Source organism: Phocoena phocoena, chromosome 5 (genome assembly GCF_963924675.1).
Source record: "Phocoena phocoena chromosome 5, mPhoPho1.1, whole genome shotgun sequence".
NCBI classification, from domain to species: Eukaryota; Metazoa; Chordata; class Mammalia; order Artiodactyla; family Phocoenidae; genus Phocoena; species Phocoena phocoena.
In genome coordinates this window covers 22,512,967-22,526,134 of record NC_089223.1, presented here as the reverse complement: position 1 = coordinate 22,526,134, position 13,168 = coordinate 22,512,967, and the positions used below count along the sequence as shown (strand labels likewise).

General features: G+C 42.3%; 1 protein-coding gene across 7 annotated transcripts in view; it reads left to right on the top strand.

Moving 5' to 3' along the window:
* Nucleotides 1–13,168, top strand: part of INPP4B (inositol polyphosphate-4-phosphatase type II B) — a 353,066-nt gene that overhangs the window by 259,154 nt on the left and 80,744 nt on the right. For 5 of the 7 annotated variants that reach the window (XM_065877994.1, XM_065877993.1, XM_065877998.1 and 2 more), the window contains one exon: nucleotides 12,462–12,634. The exons of the other annotated variants lie outside the window; for them this stretch is intronic. In XM_065877994.1, the coding sequence (XP_065734066.1) occupies nucleotides 12,462–12,634 (173 nt within the window). The remainder of the gene's footprint in view (nucleotides 1–12,461; nucleotides 12,635–13,168) is intronic. 7 annotated transcript variants of the gene reach the window in all.

Genomic DNA, 13,168 nt, shown 5'->3' with positions numbered 1-13,168 from the left:
TGGTCAGAAAAGATACTTGATACAATTTCAATTTTCTTAAATTTACCAAGGCTTGATTTGTGACCCAAGATATGATCTATCCTGGAGAATGTTCCATGAGCACTTGAGAAAAATGTGTATTCTGTTGTTTTTGGATGGAGTGTCCTATAAATATCAATTAAGTCCATCTTGTTTAATGTATCATTTAAAGCTTGTGTTTCCTTATTTATTTTCATTTTGGATGATCTGTCCATGGGTGAAAGTGGGGTGTTAAAGTCCCCTACTATGAATGTGTTACTGTCAATTTCCCCTTTTATGGCTGTTAGTATTTGCCTTATGTATTGAGGTGCTCCTATGTTGGGTGCATAAATATTTACAATTGTTATATCTTCTTCTTGGATCGGTCCCTTGATCATTATGTAGTGTCCTTCTTTGTCTCTCTTAATAGTCCTTATTTTAAAGTCTATTTTGTCTGATATGAGAATTACTACTCCAGCTTTCTTTTGGTTTCCATTTGCATGGAATATCTTTTTCCATCCCCTTACTTTCAGTCTGTATGTGTCTCTAGGTCTGAAGTGAGTCTCTTGTAGACAGCACATATAAGGGTCTTGCTTTTGTATCCATTCAGCCAATCTGTGTCTCTTGGTGGGAGCATTTAGTCCATTTACATTTAAGGTAATTATCGATATGTATGTTCCTATTCCCATTTTCTTAATTGTTTTGGGTTCGTTATTATAGGTCTTTTCCTTCTCTTGTGTTTCTTGTCTAGAGAAGTTTCTTTAGCATTTGTTGTAAAGCTGGTTTGGTGGTGCTGAACTCTCTCAGCTTTTGCTTGTCTGTAAAGGTTTTAATTTCTCCATCAAATCTGAATGAGATCCTTGCTGGGTACAGTAGTCTTGGTTGCAGGTTTTCCTCCTTCATCACTTTCAGTATGTCCTGCCACTCCCTTCTGGCTTGTAGGGTTTCTGCTGAGAGATCAGCTGTTAACCTTATGGGCATTCCCTTGTGTGTTATTTGTTGTTTTTCCCTTGCTGCTTTTAATATGCTTTCTTTGTATTTAATTTTTGACAGTTTGATTAATATGTGTCTTGGCGTATTTCTCCTTGGATTTTTCCTGTATGGGACTCTCTGTGCTTCCTGGACTTGATTAACTATTTCCTTTCCCATATTAGGGAAGTTTTCAACTATAATCTCTTCAAATATTTTCTCAGTCCCTTTCTTTTTCTCTTCTTCTTCTGGAACCCCTATAATTCGAATGTTGGTGTGTTTGATGTTGTCCCAGAGGTCTCTGAGACTGTCCTCAGTTCTTTTCATTCGTTTTTCTTTATTCTGCTCTGCAGTAGTTATTTCCACTATTTTATCTTCCAAGTCACTTATCCGTTCTTCTGCCTCAGTTATTCTGCTATTGATCCCATGTAGAGTACTTTTAATTTCATTTATTGTGTTGTTCATCGTTGCTTGTGTCATCTTTATTTATTCTAGGTCCTTGTTAACTCTTTATTGCATTTTGTCCATTCTATTTCCAAGATTTCGGATCATCTTTACTATCATTATTCTGAATTCTTTTTCAGGTAGACCACCTATTTCCTCTTTATTTGTTAGGTCTGGTGCATTTTTATCTTGTTCCTTTATCTGCTGTGTGTTTTTCTGTCTTCTCATTTTGCTTATCTTACTGTGTCTGGGGTCTCCTTTTTGCAGGCTGCAGGTTCGTAGTTCCCGCTGTTTTTGATGTCTGTCTCCAGTGGCTAAGGTTGGTTCAGTGGGTTGTGTAGGCTTCCTGGTGGAGGGGACTAGTGCCTGTGTTGTGGTGGATGAGGCTGGATCTTGTCTCTCTAGTGGGGAGGTTCACATCTGGTGGTGTGTTTTGGGGTGTCTGTGGCCTTATTATGATTTTAGGCAACCTCTCTGCTAATGGGTGGGGTTGTGTTCCTGTTTTGCTAGTTGTTTGGCATAGGTTGTCCAGCACTGTAGCTTGCTGGTCGTTGAGTGAAGCTGGGTTCTGGCATTGAGATGGAGGTCTCTGGGAGATTTTCGCCATTTGATAGAGAGCTGGGAGGTCTCTTGTTGACCAGTGTCCTGAAGTTAGCTCTCCTGCCTCAGAGGCAGAGCCCTGACTCCTGGCTGGAGCACCAAGAGCCTTTCATCCACACGGCTCAGAATAAAAGAGAGAAAAAGTAGAGAGAATTAGTAGAAGTATGAGGAAAGAAAGAAGGAAAAGAGGGAAGGAAGGAAGAAAGAAAGGAGAAAAGAAAGAAAGAAGCAAAGAAGGAAAGAAGGCAAGAAGGAAAGAAAAGGAGGGAGGGAGGGAGGAAGGAAGGAAGGAGGGAAAGAAAAAAGACAGAAAGAAGATACAGTAAAAATAAAATAAAGTGTAATAAAGTTATTGAATTAAAAAATACTTATTTAGAATAGAAAAAAAAAGGGACGGATAGAACCTTAGGACAAATTTTGGAAGCAAAGCTATACAGACAAAATCTTACACAGAAGCATACACATACACCCTCACAGAAAGAGGTAAAGGGGGAAAAATCATAAATCTTGCTCTCAGAGACCACCTCCTCAATTTGGGATGATTTGTTGTCTAAAGGAGGGAAGGAAGGAAGGAAAGAAAGAAAGAAAAGCAAGCAAGCAAGCAAGCAAGCAAGCAAGAAAGAAAAGTATAATAAAGTTATTAAAATTAATTATTAAGAAAAAAATTTTTTTAAAAACCATGGACGGATAGAACCCTAGGACAAATGGTGGAAGCAAGACTATACAGACAAGGTCTCACACAGAAGCATACACATACACATTCACAAAAAGAGGAAAAGGGGAAAAAATCATAGAGCTTGCTCTCGAAGCCCACCTCCTCAATTTGGGATGACTCGTTGTCTATTCAGGTATTCCACAGATGCAGGGTACATCAAGTTGATTGTGGAGCTTTAATCCGCTGCCCCTGAGGCTGCTGGGAGAGATTGCCCTTTCTCCTCTTTGTTCTCACAGCTCCCAGGGACTCAGCTTTGGATTTGGCCCTGCCTCTGCGTGTAGGTCGCTGGAGGGCGTCTGTTTTTTGCTCAGACAGGACGGGGTTAAAGGAACCGCTGATTCGCAGGCTCTGGCGCACTCAGGCCGGGGTGGGGGGGGGGGGGGGGGAGGGAGGGGCACTGCGTGCGGGGCGGGCCTGCAGCGGCAGAGGCCGGCGTGACGTTGCACCAGCGTGAGGCCCGCCATGCGTTCTCCCGGTGAAGTTGTCCGTGGATCCCGGGAACCTGGCAGTGGCGGGCTGCACAGGCTCCCCGGAAGGGAGGTGTGGATAGTGACCTGTGCTCGCACACAGGCCCCTTGGTGGCGTCAGCAGCGGCCTTAGCGTCTCATGCCTGTCTCTGGGGTCCGCGCTTTTAGCCGCGGCTCGCGCCCGTCTCTGGAGCTCCTTTAAGCAGCGCTCTTAAACCTCTCTCCTCGCGCACCAGGAAACAAAGAGGGAAGAAAAAGTCTCTTGCCTCTTCGGCAGGTGCAGACTTTTCCCCGAACTCCCTCCCGGCTAGTCGTGGTGCACTAACCCCTTCAGGCTGTGTTCACGCCGCCAGCCCCAGTCCTCTCCCTGGGATCCATCCGAAACCGAAGCCCGAGCCTCAGCTCCCAGCCCCGCCCGCCCCGGTGGGTGAGCAGACAAGCCTCTCGGGCTGGTGAGTGCTGGTCGGCACCGATCCTCTGTGCGGGAATCTCTCCGCTTTGCCCTCGGCACCCGTCGCTGTGCTCTCCTCCTTGGCTCCTAAGCTCCCCACTCCGCCTCCCGCAGTCTCCGCCCGCGAAGGGGCTTCCTAGTGTGTGGAAACTTTTCCTCCTTCACAGCTCCCTCCCACTGGTGCAGGTGCCGTCCCTATTCTTTTGTCTCTCTTTTTTCTTTTGCCCTACCCAGGTACGTGGGGAGTGTCTTGCCTTTTGGGAGGTCTGAGGTCTTCTACCAGCCTTCAGTAGGTGTTCTGTAGGAGTTGTTCCACGTGTAGATGTATTTCTGGTGTATCTGTGGGGAGGAAGGTGATCTCCGCGTCTTACTCTTCCGCCATCTTCAAGGTCCCATCCTCTAATCCATCTCACATTATTTTTAAAGTGATTTTTTTCTTTGCTTTCAGTCATTCAACATATTTTAGTTGAGCATCTACTATACAGGCACTATTCTAGACACTGGGATACAATAATGAACAAAACATACAAAACACCTGACATCCTGAAGTTTGTATTCTTTTTACGTCTCTCGACATAAAAAAGTAACATAAGAAATAAGGGCATCACCTAATATGTTAACAGTGGCAAATGCTGTGGAAAAATATAGAGTGAAGTAAAAAGGTTTTGGAATATTGTTGAAGTTTTGTAGTCAGTGCGAGCTTCACTGAGAAGTTGTTTGAACAAAGACACAAGGAGGTAAGGAAGTGAGCCATGTGGATACCTGGGGTAAGGATATTTGAGGCATTGAACACAACTAATGCAAAAACCTTGAGGCATAAGTATGCCTTCCATGATCAGGAAACAGCAAAGAAGCTGGTTTGGTTTGAACAGAGAAAGTGAAGAGGAGAGAGTAGAAGATGAATTTAGAGGTAACTTGTTGGGGGAAGGATTATGTAGTGTCTTTGTATTGACTTTGGCTATTACTCTGAGAAAATCAAGAGGTAATTGGAGGATTTTGAGCAGAGGATCAACCTGATTTGACTTAGATTTTAACATCCAGGCTGTTATGTTGAGATTTGACTGTAGATGGAAAGAGTAGAACCAAGTGTAGTGGCAGCGTCTGGATTCCAACCCTGGTGCTCTGAGTTGAGAGCCTGTCCCCTCAACCACGATGCTGCACTGCTTCTGTTCTTTCCAGGAAAAAGCATCTCTAACCTTAACTCTGTACAGATAATTTTTTGCTGTCACCCTTTGAACAAAATGTTAAGTTTTATCAGACACAAATTAGCAATATTATGGGATAACTTCATGAAAATCGATCCCATCGGTATCTCTTAAAAGTTTACTATGGAATTGTACCTTATGCAGAAATTAAGAATTGCCAAGTATTCATAATTACAATTGAAATATTATTTAGCGTTCTCATAAATCTGATGATACTCACTCCCACAGAGAAACTGAGATAGTCAAAGAAAAAAGATTCATATATCCCATGTGGGAACTGTGGGGCATATAATTATGGAATAGAGTGAGAAATGGTACTGTTTATGTTATGTTTGGTTACTTGCCTACTTACTCAGCACTTATAAGTTGAACCTGTTTACATGAGGCTTTGTTGGATTTGTAGCAATATTTTTTTTTTTTTTTTTTTTTTTTTTTTGCGTTACGCGGGCCTCTCACTGTTGTGGCCTCTCCCGTTGTGGAGCACAGGCTCCGGACGCGCAGGCTCAGCGGCCGTGGCTCACGCAGCCAGCCGCTCCACGGCATGTGGGATCTTCCCAGACCGGGGCACGAACCCGTGTCCCCTGCATCGGCAGGCGGACTCTCAACCACTGCGCCACCAGGGAAGCCCCTGTAGAAATAATTTTTAAAAGGATGCCCTGTATTCCACTGGCCTTGAACTTTACTGGCCTTGAACTTCTACACTCACCTAGTTTGCTGCAGGTAGATAATGTGTCTTCTTTTCCCCTCTGGGTGCCCTCTAATCAGGCTTTCGTCAACTCAATATCTACCACCCCTCTTTTCTCAGTCTTAGATACTGGACAAAATTTAAATGACAAGAGCTGTCTGATGTAGATGTATTGGTGATTTTAGGTTGCTCAATGACTTATTCTTAAAAGCTCAGCGTGTTTGTAGGTCAGAGTCCTGAGGTTACAGATTTTTTTAGGCCAAAAGGCAAAATAAGCTCAAGGAATGTGAATATGTGACTCTTCCTGGTCCACTGTAAACTCTGATTCAAAACTTTTGTGCTGCAACCAATGCAGAACTTGTTTGATTAATGGATTTAGTTCCTGGAAACTGTCTTAGCAGAATTTACTTAAGGCTTTCAACTTTGTGCTATGAAATGAGAAGTTTAAGCAGGATATCAGTTGATGCATTTCCTTTGCTGTTTTTCTAAGAGCAAGACTGGAAAGTTTTATGACATTGTTCTCAGACTGGCAGGACTTAAACAAATAAGGTTCCCTTGACATGAGAAAAGTTGCCTTTGTTCTTCTCCTAGCAGTGTGTCGAGCAGTCCACTCATTTCTCACACAGCTGGAAGGTGCCAAGGTCAGTCACTTACCTTGGATCATAGCTCACTGGACACGACGATGATAACATTTGAAGATACACGTTTGTCTTTTGTGTGAATACCCTTGGAGCCTTTAAAACTGCTCCTACTAGGTGCAAAGGAAGGCACAACATTTATATGTGATCTTCCTTCCAGGCTTATCGTTAACCTTGCCCTACCTGATACCCATTATTTCTAGATTTGGCCTTGCTTCTTAGCTTTTTGCTCTCTGCCCACCCATACTCTGCACCTTCCTTCTTCTCTCCCCACACCTACTTATTCCATTCCCTGTGTCTACCATGGTGACTGCCCACCTGGTTTTCCATTGGTTTTTCCTACGGCTTCAGGCTCAACACTTACTTCTCCTTTATTCCTGCCTTTTCCACGTCCTTAAAGTCATCTCAGTCCCTTCCCCGCTCCCCTCCAGTCCCACTTCTGACCTCCTCCAGATTAGTTTATGGGTTCTGTATTTTAAGCTCCCTGATGGTAGGGGTCATGAGTTTTAATATTAGTATCAACCATAGGACCTCACATTGAAGAGGCTCTATTTGTCGGATACAGTCGGCCCTCTGTATCTGCAGGTTCCTCATCCACAGTTGGTTGAATCCCCAGATGTGGAACCCGCGGATACGGAGGGATGATGGTACTATGACATTTTATAGAAGGGACTTGAGCATCCTTGGTTTTTGGTATTTGCAAGAGTTCCTGGAACCAATCCTCCATGGATTCTGAAGGACGAATGTATTTCTCACGATGGCGGTGAAAAAAGAGGGGAAATTGATATAAGGAAGACAGGTTAGCATTTTTTAAAGAAAGATAAATACAGGTTTTTTTTAATTCCTGGACCAGATTGTAAAGGTGGGCAAGGAATTAGGAAGACTTGGAGGAGGTCATTCTGAGTGGCCAAGGAAGTCACTCTAGGCAGCCCAGCCTCAACAGGTGCTTTTCTTTCTTTGGTTACTTGTCTGTTGTCTGGATTAGCCTCATTTCTGTGTCCTCTATCTCAGAGATACCGCTGATATTTGGAGGCCTCCTATGGCCGGGTGTCTAGAGTCTATGACCAAAGTTGGCCCTGTGTAGTATACAGAGGAGTCCTGCTAGAAGGTATCCGGAGAGGAAGACTTATTATTAGTTGACCCCTCAGTGCTGATGTTCACATTGTAAAATTGTACCCAAAAGACAGAGGGGCACATAGGTAGCCATCTCTGGGTTGACAGAGGACATAGGCTCTTCAAAACCAACAAGGACTCTATGGGCAGGGATATGATATACCCACTCCCAGCCCTCAGCCTTGAACTCACTGCCAGTTCTGTGCTACCTGAGGTTTGGGCATCCTATAAAAACCCTGTCAGCTGTGGGATGGGTCTCTGTTCCTCTCAGAACCTTGAAAATTTTATCACCCTCCTTAAAGGCCATTCTAATGACTTCACAGCTCATCATCTTCTTAACTTAGGCAATCCTTAGAGCCAGGCTCGTTTCTTCTCTTATCTCCTTGCATAAAGTTTAAAGGGCATGCAAGCTGTGAGCTTTTCTTCCCCCCACCCCCATGTCTAAAAAGTGGTGATAACAAAAATAACAATGGCTACAAGCTTCCTTGAAGTGAAGTTCATTATCTTAAATGAGAAAAAGAGACCAAGCACCTGAGAAGAAAATGGCTCAGAAATTGGAAAGAAAGCATTACGCTCTGCTACCATTGGTTGGTATTCGGCTCTTTTTTTTTTTTCTCCTGAGCAACCTAAGAGCCATTGAGCTCAGAGGACGTGAACAACCTGTACAGGAAATAGATGGTGTGTGGAGGAGGTGGGTGCCCGGCAGTCATTCTTTGAATCCTTCAGTGAATTCACTTGAATACGTTGGAGAAGCTGGAAAACAGGCTCTGCTTGGATGCCTTCCAACACACTTCACAAAGCTCAGGAAAAGCTCAGCAGAGCCACACGCTTTTTAATGCTTTCCTGAGGAAAGACTCTGCTTCTTGGTCTCAGGGTTAAGGAGTTTCAGCAAGTTTTTATAGAGACGCTAAAACATTCTCTTCATATTTTCCTCTGTCACTAAAAGGAGCCCAGGGGATAGAATCCACGATGTGGGCACTTAAGTGCCTGCTGGGCCAGTTAGCTTCTGTGAGAGGTGTAGGTGTGGTGACTATATTGTGGTGAGCCCTGAGCTACCCTGCGTCCTTGGGTGTATCAGGAGTGTGTGTGTGTGTGTGTGTGTGTGTGTGTGTGTAAAATCTCAGTTGAAACGTGAGGAAACTAAACTCAGAAGAGTGGATGTGTGCATTTCAAGATTTCTTCCTTGGACTAGAAAATGCAGAACGAACACCATCTTTATCCCTCCCAGAAAATGGTTTTCCCATCAGGGCAAAATAAACCCCATGTAAATTGTAAGTATGGAGAGACAGGAAGCTGAGAGGGATATGACAGTGGTCTCAGGACCGTCAGGAGTTACAGCTTTTTTTGTTGTTACCGAAAAAATATATATTTTTTAATTTATTTATTTTTGGCTGCATTGGGACTTTGTTGCTGCACGCGGGCTTTCTCTCTAGTTGCAGTGAGCGGGGGCTACTCTTTGTTGCAGTGTGCGCGCTTCTCATTGCGGTGGCTTCTCTTGTTGTGGAGCACAGGCTCTAGACATGCGGGCTTCAGTAGTTGTGGCTTGTGGGCTCTAGAGTGCAGGCTCAGTAGTTGTGGTGCACGGGCTTAGGTGCTCCGCGGCATGTGGGATCTTCCTGGACCAGGGCTTGAACCCGTGTCCCTTGCATTGGCAGGCGGATTCTTAACTGCTGCGCCACCAGGGAAGCCCCCCAAAATATTTTTAAAGAGAAAACTAAAACATTTCGTTTGCCTTTGTGAGAGTGATTTGGAATGCTCATTGGAGCAAAAAGGCTGTTTATGAACTGACTACTTTGGCCTTTCTTTGGCCTATCACACCCCATTGTGTTTATTTCAGAACCTGAGATTTACAGAGTGAATATTAACAGGGAACAAAACCTGAAGCCATCACAATTTGCATTTGCCAGTGAGGTTTTCCTTTATCTGCTGAACTTAAATTGCTTTTTTTCTAGAAAAAAAAATGTAATTCTAGCTTTCTCAAGTATGCTTCTTTATAGGAAGCTTATTAATATCTTTAAGCCATTCTACCTTGCTCACCAACTTGTAATTTTCTCATTCATCATTAATGTTTTCTTATATTGTCATTTTCCTTAACTTTTAGCCATAAAAAAGTATAAACAGAGACACTGGAATATTGCTAGTGTCAGACAAATACCTAACAACACTCCTAGATTTAGAATTTCAGTGTATTTATTTATTTTTCCAGGTCCTTAGTTTTATTCTAGAAGGACTAGAAATCAGGTGATCTCTCTGTCTCTTTTTTAATGTCATTGTAATTTCTGATTGAGTCAAATGGTTAGATAAGTGTGAAGACAGGTTTAGAAGTGAGTAAAGAAATTATCCTGATGCTAATGAAGAAATCTGTGAAGATTCCTCTTTTAAAGATCTTCAAGAAAACCATCAGCTATATTTAATTTGAGCCGTCACTTAGTATCTTCCAAGGGAAAAAAATTAAGTTAATTTTCCATTTTCTAATAGAAAGAGCCTATTACACTTTTGGCCAGGTTATTGACCACTTGACACAGGAGAGTAGGATGCAAAGTGCCCATACAACATGTACCTGCTGTTTGGGAACTGTGCAAATATATAAAAGAGTATATAAATCTGTTACCTGAATGGAGTAAGTGACCAAGTTAGTTCTACTTCAGCCTGGTAAAACAGCGCCACCTACTGCGCACAGGCTTTATCTTATGTTGGAGAATTCTTCAGTAGATCTCTGCAGACCTCAGCACAAAACAAAATAGGTTTTCAGTCTGTTGTCTTTTAAGATCTACATCTGGGTCAATTTATTGAGATATTCGTCGTGTGTGTGTGTGTGTGTGTGTGTGTGTGTGTGTGTACGTTCATATTGAGAACAATAATTAGAGAGTAGGAGAGAATGGGAGATAAAAGAATGTAAATATGAAAACAATAGGAATATCGAATATTCCTTCTTGGTGTCTACTGATGTGTCTTTTATTCTGAAAATAAGTCTAATGTACCTCCATTTGCCCTTTTTACAGCTACTAATGACATAAAAATCAATAGTCACCGAATGCCTGTTGTACTTGAACCACGGTTCATGTTTCATCCTAGGCTGCCCACAGTGATTCCTTTATTAAATGATTACAGATTTAATAGGCCTTCATTGAATTCCCCTTTCTCTAGTGTTTTTTTATTCCTCTCATAACACTTAACTCTACAATATTTTAAAATAAGAACTCCTAATATTCCTAATGTATTTTGCATTATAGCATCACGTAAGCATTTACATGGAGTATTAACAGGAACACATCTTTTTATTGAGTTGGGGCCATTAATTATCCTTTCACCCATTTTGGTTTATTTCATCTAATCTATTTCACCACAACATAAAATAAGTAAGTGATAATAGATATGGTACAATAATGATTACGATTCTTTTCATCACTACCTATAACTCTTCCAAGGTTTTAACTGATTATTGACCTTTCACATCATTCACTTTTGTAAACTGAGAAGGTCATACCATTTTATTTTATTTTTATTTATTTATTATTATTATTTTCTTTCTTTCTGTGGTACGCGGGCCTCTCACTGTGGCCTCTCCCGTTGCGGAGCACATGCTCCGGACGTGCAGGCTCAGCGGCCATGGCTCACGGGCCCAGCTGCTCCATGGCATGTGGGGTCTTCCTGGACCGGGGCATGAACCCGTGTCCCCTGCATCGGCAGGTGGACTCTAAACCACTGCGCCAACAGGGAAGCCCCGGTCATACCATTTTAGATCTTGATTCATAATTAATTTTTCAGCATTCGCTTGTTTCTTTTAAATCATATTTGTATTTTTCCCACTACTGTTACTTTATTTATATATTAATGGAATAGCACACAGTCTGGAATTTATAATGTTTGACATTTGTCAGGGGTTTGATTTCCAAATAAACTGAAATAGGATATAACTTGTTTCTATTTCACATGCCAAAGTCATAATTATATAACTGAAACATGTTAAATTTCTAGACATACAAAAAGCACAGATGGTTTCAATTTTGTATCCTGATTTGAAGGAAAGCTATTTGAATTCCAAATATTGTCAAAAACTTGATTGTCTCTTACATGTCTATATCTTAAAAGACTTTTGTTATATTTATTATAACTTTACTCGTTCAATTAAAAACTGAATATCTGCTATGCTAGCTTCTGGAGATTCAGTGATTAAAGCAGAAATTTCTCACCCTCAGTGAGCTCCCTTTCTTGCAGAACAGCATGGATCACTCTAGAACAGTAAGAGCAAGGAGCTGTGATGCAAACTTTTAGTAAACAGGGATCGGGGGAGGAGGGGATTAAGGGGAAAATCAAGAAGACTTCCTGGAAGAGAGAAACCCTGTTGAGTCTGCAGAGAAGGTAAAGTGTTTGTCAGGAAGATACGTATGTGCTCCAGGATTGGAGATAGGATTTGCAAAGACACTGAGATGAGAGACAACAGGTTTGGGGAAATCCATGTTATTCAGCTCACCTGGACTCAAGGCTTCAAGTGAAAAAGTTCTGAGCGATGAGACTGAACATGTAGGCAGAGGTCAGATAATGCAGGGTCTGTCATGCTTTGGGACTTTGTTCTGAATGTTTTGGTGTGTTTAAAATAGTTTAAGTTAAGGAAGTGAAAGAGTGAGTGATGGGATTCAAACTGATTAGAAAGCCCCCTCTAGCAACTCTGTTGAGAAAGGATTCGAGTAGAATATGACTGGAGGAAGAGGGGTCAGTTATGGAGCGGAATAGAAAGTGGTCCGAAGGAGATGGATAAATGATGATGGGAGAGGGCGAGGGCAAGGAGGAAGATGAGTGTTTGATGGCTTACTATGGTGGTAGAACTGATTTAATGACCCAGTAAATGTGGAGACTGTAGAAGAAGTCCAAGAAATTGTTTCCAGCATAGGAAGAGTTTGGTGGCACCATCCGCTAAGATACAGGCAATGCACAGATTAGAGATGAGTAGAGAAGAGAAGACTTCTACTATAGATGAGTTAGATACACCCAAGTGGGTGGCTGGTAATAGACACCTGGAGTTCAGAGGAGAGATTGGAATCGGAGATCTTTAAATCTAATCTTTGTGACTCCTTAATAATGTGTAGAACTTCACTGAAAAAATATACAAATTGGTTCTATCTTCCAAGACCTTCCTTCATCTATCCCACTGTTCTTATGCCCCATCCACCCCACAGAGGACTGGTATGAACAGCTGTATCCCCTCATCCTTACCCTGAAGGACTGCATGGGAGAAGTGGTGAATCGAGCCAAGCAGTCCCTGACGTTCGTGCTCCTTCAAGAGCTTGCCTACAGCCTTCCCCAATGTTTGATGCTGACGCTAAGAAGAGACGTCGTCTTCAGCCAAGCAGTAGGTGCCTCTTGATCTTGTGAGCCCAGCACAATGATGGGTTGTCAAACAGTATCCTTGGTGAAGATAGATATCTTTTTTTGACAGTTTTATTTTTTCCTGAATCCTTTTATTTTATATTGACATATAGTTGATTAACAATGTTGTGATAGTTTCAGGTGTACAGCAAAGTGATTCAGTTATACATACACATATATCTATTCTTTTGCAAATTCTTTTCCCATTGAGGTTGTTACATAATTTTGAGCAGAGTTTCCTGTGCTATACCATAGGTCCTTTGGCAGTTTTCTTTTTAAAGGGATTCTTTTCTTAAAGTTTAGTACCCAGTTTTGCTTACTCATAATAAATACAAGCCGAATGGAAACAGTGTCTGAGACCTGAAGTATTTATTTCAGCAAAGAGGTGGCCAAGTCTCTGAAATGTCCATGCTGTTTCACAGCACAGAAAGTCTGTGAAGGAAAGGTCCCCCGTCCTGTCCTCATATTATGCCGTGGGCTCTCCACACCGTGCACAGTGTGGATGGCAGCCAGGACC